The 8,445-nt window shown below is 36.3% G+C and overlaps 1 protein-coding gene across 1 annotated transcript in view; it reads right to left on the bottom strand.

Moving 5' to 3' along the window:
- Positions 1–480: 480 nt before the first annotated feature.
- The window catches only part of LOC131687927 (otoferlin), a 39,369-nt gene continuing 31,404 nt past the window's right edge, over positions 481–8,445 (bottom strand). The window contains exons 15-19 of the mRNA XM_058972024.1: positions 2,076–2,538; positions 1,896–2,016; positions 1,513–1,803; positions 1,347–1,447; positions 481–706 (exon numbers count right to left, since the gene is read on the bottom strand). Of these exons, the coding sequence (XP_058828007.1) occupies positions 481–706; positions 1,347–1,447; positions 1,513–1,803; positions 1,896–2,016; positions 2,076–2,538 (1,202 nt within the window). The remainder of the gene's footprint in view (positions 707–1,346; positions 1,448–1,512; positions 1,804–1,895; positions 2,017–2,075; positions 2,539–8,445) is intronic.

Here is an 8,445-nt window from a genome sequence, read left to right as displayed (position 1 = left end):
CCCATATAAGCCCATATACCAAAAGTTATTTTCTTTAACCCTTAACTGCGCAATATTGTTTTACAACAACTTTGCAAAAATCATTTCACAATCATCACAGACGGGCAAACGTTAGGCGATTTCCTACAGTGAGTATACGCAGATTTGTCCATATAAAACTAAAAAATCTTTCTAGTGTAGCATCTTTTGAGTTGTAGATATATACAAGATAGGTACTTAAGAAAATGTGTAACCAGGCAACATAATGGTGCGACAAAACAATCTACATGCCGCTTGTCACACGGATGAAAAACTGTGGCTTTATTCATCGCAGGGATGAAATAAGAAACAGTTGCATGCCAGCAATCAACACAATTATAATCGTAATTAACTTAATGATAACAAACTGATAAAAGACAAGCGAAGCGTCAGACTGACGCATGTAAATAAGTGTTATAGTACATAGCCATAGATAATTGCTCAATGCACATTTTCATTCCCTCACTCTTCTTCTGCTCCCGTTCGGACTGTTCGATCAAGGGAAGCCTTTCTGGCGAATACATTGGTGACGAATGAGGCGGGCAACGCAGTTATCACTGCGTAGCATGCGAGTGCGATGAGTGCTATTACGAAGCCGACGATGAGAACTTTGCGAGCACATGGCCACAGGATCAGCCGGAATGATTTGAGTGGGCTACGATACCAATTGAACGATGCGTCCGGTCGGCTGTAAGAAGATGAGGAAAAATGATAGGATCAAGACGTTGCACTGAAAATGGCTAATGCATTTCTTTGTCAGACGTTCGATCTAATTAGGAAAATATGCTCTGACTAGGAAGCCTGCCAATTTCATTGAATCAACAGTTTGCTATACTTTGGCGTATTTCGCATTCGTGGGTGTGTCATTCACGCCCACAAGCGAGTCTATTTTCTAATGATGCGGATCCATATTATACCATAAATAGCCGTTATATTCGTTGTACATTTCAAGATTGTCATGCGTAAATATGCAAATATAAATCAGCATATTGAAATGCGTAAAAATTTGCTCAGTTTCATTTTTCTGAATCATTTTTTTTTTCAAAATTTTGGGACGTACTAGCCATATAAAAATAATGGGATTAGATATTCGCTCTTATTATCTCGTTATTGAATTCTTTTTATATTTGTTTTTAAAGTTGTGACAAATTCCCTCTAAATCGAATGGTATTGTGCCTAAACGTTAACAGCTTTAGTACGAAATTTCTCTAAGGCCAAAATAGGGACAATACCATATATCATAAACGTTCACATTCAGTTTTCATGGCTAACAGAAGGGGTTGTCATATTTTGCTATCACATGTTATAAATTTTAACTGTGTACGTACTCAGGCACAGGTAAGCTTTGGGGTGGTTTCCTTCCTCTCCCTGCCGGCCTTAAAAGGGCTTCCTCCTCTGTGAGTATCTCCAGTTCTAGGTCTACTTTACCCTGCAAAATCATAAAACTAGAATGAAATGATGAGGAACAGTTAGTATTGATTTGCTACCAGTTACCGTTTGTACAATTTTGTTGTCCTTTTTACCAACAATCGGAAACCAACCACGAATTTTATCCACTCGAAAAAGATTGACATATGGGTGTTTTGTCGTAGTAGTCGGTTCAATAATACACTTTTGCGGATTAGTTACTGGTCGAGGTAGATGCGCCAGATTCAGGCTCATTGTTCCTAGAAAATCATCTCGCGAGAATAGATCATTATCCCACACCTGAACCGTGAGCAACGGGGGAACTTTTTCCTCGGTGTCAAGTTGCTCGTAGAAAGTTTTCTTACGCGTTACTACCATCTTGATTAAAGAAGCACCAAAAAAGGGAAAAGGATATTTTCTGGATAAGCTTCGTTTGCACTTATTAAAAGAATTGATAATTAAACGTTTACCATGGTTTCAGCGGTGGAATAATTGAGTGGAAAAACCATTCGCCAGTTGAAGTTTCCTGCGCCATCTAGCGACCGGTAATGGATGTCGGTGAACTGAGATTCTTCTACATCCTGAAGCCAGCTGAAAGAGTTGATATTACAAGTGAAACTTGGCATCCACCTATCATTAAATTCATTTACCTTTTCACATAAATATCACTCATTTTTGTTCCGAAAATGTTCTTTTCATCTAAAATTACATCTAGAGTGTTCCAAACAATGACTCGAAGCTCGTACGGCTTCGGCGGGTTGGGAGTAATATTCACCAAAGTAGGAACACTTTCAGCAGGGAAAATCTCTATCCACAGTTGAAGTTTGCCCTGTTCAATTCCCGGATGATCTGGATGAAACAATGATCTGGTCTCCACGTGCTCTGGAACAATATGACATCCCAGAACGGGTATTCGGTGGAAGTTTTTCAAAACATTTAATGCTAATCGTTCACGAAGATTTTCGGTGATTGATATTGTGCTGTCATCGTGAAAGGTGATCCCAGCTAATTGAATTACATTTCCTACGTATTTGGGCGCAATTAAACCACTATTAATGCAAATTTGCTCAAGCAGGGCGCTGGGTTTCAATGGATGCCTCCACGAATTGTATCCTAGGAAAATAAACAATATATCTAGTGGTGAAATGTTTCGGATTTATCGGAATTCAACTCAAAACGTGACTGTTCTTTATTTTAGAAAGCTAAGCTCAGAATTAATTTTCCACGTTATCAAATGCTGACCTCCTGAACTAAATATATTGTGCAATCAAAATTCACTCATTGGACCACAATCCGATTCTTTATTCAGGCAGAAGGTATTAGTCCAGCCATCAAACAAGGACTGCAGAATATGCATAGATCAAATGGCCAGTGTCTGGTGTGGCGGATAAAGTATACATACTGAACTACAACTATAGAATGTCACATCCACAATGAAACATTTGGCAATCTGCTTAACCCGCACAATTGGTTTTTGTCCCCAAAATTCTTTATTTTTAATAATTTTTCTGCTCTGTGATGCAAATCATACATTTTTTGCAGTTTTTCTAATGTGAAAAAATCTCAGAAATCGAACGGAACCTTTTGTCCTTTGTCCGAATACGATAAATTGGGGTTATAGGGCCTTTTGTCATTCATATTAAAATATATCATTTTCTCGATTGTTCTTCAATAAATTTTCATAAAATGTAACTTCTTGAACATGGAAAATTGTTAGAAATATAACAAAAAAGATTCGTTACCGGTAAAATTCTGAAACATCAAATTTTTTGGTATTATCTGTTCCAATCACATTTTTTCATTAAATGTCCTAATACCTCAATTTCTCCTATTTTTCCAGGAATGAAACTTTGTTCATGTGATCCCTAAGCGTATTGTACACTAAAAGTAGTAAATTAAATAATAATTTATTGTTAAATGGAGTTAATATGTGCGAATTAATGATAAAAATGTGAAATGTCAGATAATTTGATGTATTTTAATTTTACCGGTAACGAATCCATTTTTATTTTGTTCCTAGGAATTTTCAACATTCAATAAAGTAAAAAAAATTGAGTGAAGAATAATAGAGATATATGCACGAGAAAATGATTATATTAAATATGAATGACAAAAGGCCCTATAACCCCAACATATCGTATTCGGACAAAGGACAAAAGTTTGATTTCTGAGATTTTTTCAAATTAGAAAAACTGCAAAATATGTATGATTTGCATCACAGAACAGAAAAATTACTAAAAATTGGGAATTTTGGGGATAAAATACCCAGTACTCCACTGTCCCTGTATTTTTCTAGCAACGAGAATAATTCAATTCAAATACCAATGTTATCTCCTTTAAAAAGAGGTATAAATTGTAATTTTCTGATTGCTACTTCAAAAGTTATAGCATTAAATATATTTTTCCTCGATATTTTCCCATAGGACCAATTTCAAAAATTTCAAGCGAAGTGGGCGGGAGGCTAGAATTGTCTAAATGATGTGAAGTTTGGCAGCTGAGCTTACTTTGACATTTGTCACAATATGAGAGGGGGGGGCCTTTGAGAATTGAAAAAAAAAAATATTTGCGATGCCCTAATGAGCAGTAAAGGTAGGGTGACCATATCAGGTGAGTAAAAACCCAGAACAGTCAAAAAGAGGACCCCCCTTCCGTAAGCGTGCATGGCGAAATACTCTTGGTTCGCTTACTAACGTGCGTGCAGGCCACGGTTTGGTAGAACAATTTCATTCGAAAAAAATCGGCATCGCTAAAACTTCAGCATGTGATAGAATGGGCTTTTCCCTCTCATTTAAAAGTAAAATTAAAATATTCTGTCGGGGGCTCCAGAACAGTTTTTTGTTTGAAAACTTAAGGTTTTCAATGAAACTGGTTCACATTTTTTGCCCCTAGGTAGTACTGTAGACATTTTAATATTTCCAAAAGTGAGAATCTGATGGACAATTTCATTGTCTATAGCTTTGTCTTTGTAGAAAATTACAACTCGATCTAAAATTTCCAGAGAAAGCTATTAAAATTTTATCAAAGTTTACAGATTCGCACGGGGCCTACTGGCTAAGAAGTCGATTTCCAAAAATATTTTCCTTTGTAAAAAATGACTTGTCGTATTTTAACAGTGTGTGTAAAAGAACTTGAGTGCTAATAAAGTCCCATCTTTAAGCGGAAAAACATAATTTCAGATTCCACCGGTTTATGCGCACCAATGTTATTATATGAACAAGGAGATATAGAGAAATAGAGAAGAGTAGATAAAATTTGAACGAAATTAGTCCTACTCTTTTCAAAGATGCTGGGTAATACAGCAAAAAGAAACAGTTTTTTCTGTCACAGATATATTTCTGTGTTCTTTATTATTTCTTTACTCATTCTGAAGTATACTTGATGTAATCTCGCCGTGGAGTCCTTTCTCGGCAGCATCTTGTGGGATACATTTGGCTCAAATTTAAACTTAATATTTGATCAGACTTGATTAGTTATTTAGTCATTTGATTTGATTTCGATTGACAATCCTGATTGACGATTTCATGAAGGACAGGAAAATAATTCGATGAGATTTAAATTTAAGTTTGTTTACTTTTTGGATAAATTCGAGGACTTCTGTGCATCGAACGATACTGCTGCAGAGTGTTTCTTGTACTCAAATCATACGTTGTTTCAAAAGGAACAAATTTTACAAAACTCAGGAAAAAGGGGTCAGAGCCTACTGTCATTATTTTCTTTGTGAAGATATTCCGGAATCGATATACACGGAACAGAATTCGCAATAGAAAATGAAAAATAAAGGTTTTGTCTATTGTACGAAAATAGCGATCTCAATATAAAAGTATAGATAAAGAAAGTATCACCACAGATAACAGACGTTTAGGCTCGATTTGAATCGTGTGTAAATACCCGCTACTGAAATTCCGAATAAATCAGACGTCTGAAACACGTTTGGCAAACGTTTGTAGATGGCGCAGTGATCGATTCAATGCAGTTAGAGTGCAGCTGTCTGTCAAACGCGTGTAGCAAACAGTTGCGCAGATGGCAACAGTGAAACACGGGTTTCTAACGTTTATCGATTTCAAAGTTTACACAGGTTTTTGAAGAAATTTTGTTCTAGCCTAAACGTCTGTTATCTGTGGTATCACCTTTACCCGAAAGACGTGTTGCTATTAAAGTCTCCAAATTCGGAACTGAACTGACAACTCCGTCTTCTTGATATGTGGTCTGGTCTGGCATGTCCCGCGTACAAACAGCGCGGGGACAATTTTAAGCGTTCCCTTCAGGGACGCTGGAAGCCATCTTTTGCAGAAATGCTAAAGATAGCTACACCACCGCACAGTAGTGGTTTAAAACGCGAAAAACGTGATCGTTTTGAATAACTTCGAAATGGTTAGTTATAGCGATATACTATCTTCGGAAGAATTTATGACAATGAGATGCCCCATCTTTATAAGTAAAAAGTTTGATGATTAATCCTCCTATAAGTGAGATTCAAAATTTATTTCTCATATAATTAGAGATAGCAGATTGGTGTATTCTGTAAAGTTGTAGTAAATTCCTCTACAAGAAACTTTACTGAAGGTGGTAATAGTCTATCTTTAATAGTCTTTGAGATATAGAGCATTATTAGAGGAAATACCGAAAAAATCAATTTTTTCATTATAACTTCTTTCCAAGATTTTTTGGAAGTTCAAAATGTTCTACAAAACTATCACAATTAATGAAATACAAAATTTCGGTGAAAAAAGCAACTTAATATGTTGAGCAGATTCTGAGATATTCACGATTTTTATTCAAAAAATGGCCTACTTTGCACTCAAATAATTCATGAACGGGCAAAAACGGGCAGACCACTCTATATGTATTTGAAAGTACAAGAAAGATGCTACAATATTCTGTGTTAATCACTTGTATCCGTTTGTATCCATGGCTCTGGTAGCTGGATTTAAAGAATATCATTTTTTAGTCTTAAATATTGATACGAAATATATTCGGTAAAGCTGTTGAGATAAAGTGGTGGTACCTTCGGCAAAGTGCCGAGGAATATTCTTCTTAGAAACATTGCCGAAGACACCAGTTTGCCATCTTTACTAGTTTCTTAGGTGCGGCGCAATATTTATAGAAAGCCTACTAAAAGCGATTCATTTGGTAATCGCGCATGCTTTGATTACTTGTTTAGCAATGTCACTGTATAGCGTTACGTCAGACTTCGTAAGCAACAAAACTAGTTTGTTAGTTTAAATGATTTGTATTTGCAGTAATCGCGATGGTGGACAATAAACAAATTTTTAAAGGGCTTTCTTTCATATAACAATACAAATTCAACTGTCAAATCGTTCATAGCAAACGTAAACGGTTTGCTTATATTAATGTTCCAAGCCCTGGTACTACATTCTATTGTGGAACTTTACCTTCTGTGTTGACAAACTTTGCAACCGATTTCAGAGCTAATACACAGCCTACTTATACTTAAAATCGTTCCTTGTTAGGATTCGACTATATGGCTCATAAGACAACGCATTACTCTCTCTACCACCGAACAATGCACTGTATCTAAAAACCAGTCAAGACAGAAGGCTGCTGTCTTCGACTATGTTTCTTATGAGAACATTCCACATAGAATGCCGAACATAGTCCCACTTTATCTCTTCAGTTCACCGAATATGTTTCGAATCAAGATATTAGACTAATAAATGATATTCTTTAAATCCAGCTACCAGAGCCATGGATACAACCGGATACAAGTGATTAACACGGAATATTGTAGCATCTTTCTTGTACTTTCAAATGAATATTGAATGGTCTGCCCGTTTTTGCCCGTTCATCAATTATTTGAGTGCAAAGTAGGCCATTTTTCGAATAAAAATCGTGAATATCTCAGAATCTGCTCAACATATTAAGTTGCTTTCTTCAACGAAATTTTGTATTTCATTAATTGTGATAGTTTTGTAGAACATTTTGAACTTCCAAAAAATTTTGGAATGAAGTTATAATGAAAAAATTGATTTTTTCGGTTTTTCCGCTAATAATGCTCTATATCTCAAAGACAATTAAAGATAGACTATTACCACCTTCAGTAAAGTTTCTTGAAGAATAATTTACTACAACTTTGCAGAATACACCAATTTGCTATCTCTAATTATATGAGAAATAAATTTTGAATCTCACTTATAAAAGGATTAATCATCAAACTTTTTACTTATAAAGAAGGGGCGTCTCATTTTCATAAATTCTTCCGAAGATAGTATATCGCTATAACTAACCATTTCGAAGTTATTCAAAACGATCACGTTTTTCGCGTTTTGGACCACTGTGCACCGGTCTCTACGAACATCAATACCAACTTGTCTACTGACGAAGACAACTGTGATGAACCCCAGGAGGGAACATCTTCTGCTGTGCCTAGAAGCAATAGAAAAAGGAGGAAAATTTCTTCTCCCAAGCTTCGTCGTAAAGGCCAGAAGGTGTTGCTTCATGGCCCCCTAAAATAACTACTCAAGGAAGTACTGGTGCAAAACCGAAGCAAGTCGCTCCCAGTCTCAGAAACCTGAGCTCATAAAAGGAGGACAGCACTTCCAGGAACATCAAAAACCCCAAGTGTTCTTAAAAGCGTTTTAATAAGCTTCCTCCCCACAGTAAAATCATTTTTGATGCAGTTCACTGCGAAATGGCCCATTCTTTTCAGCGATTGTATCCTTCGATGGCTAATTCATCGAACGAGGTCACGGATTCAATCACTGTTCTACAGTGGAATTTCGGAAGTATCATCCTGAAAATCGATTCTTTTAAAATCCTACTAAATAACTTAAAATGCGATGCATTTACACTGTGCGAGACATGGTTTATTTCAGAAATAGACACGAACTTTCACGATTTTAATATTATTCGCTAGAGTCGAGAATACTCTTACGGAAGAGTACTTTTGGGGATCAAAAAGCCTAGAACCTCAGTTAGCAACCAACGGCTTTGCGATATTTCGGAGCTCCTCCCCGCACCGAGGCTAGTTTTAGGTGGTGCACGATGGCGGAAACGCGCATG

The sequence above is a fragment of the Topomyia yanbarensis genome, chromosome 3, assembly GCF_030247195.1.
Source record: "Topomyia yanbarensis strain Yona2022 chromosome 3, ASM3024719v1, whole genome shotgun sequence".
NCBI lineage: Eukaryota > Metazoa > Arthropoda > Insecta > Diptera > Culicidae > Topomyia > Topomyia yanbarensis.
This window is presented reverse-complemented; position numbering and strand designations above follow the sequence as displayed.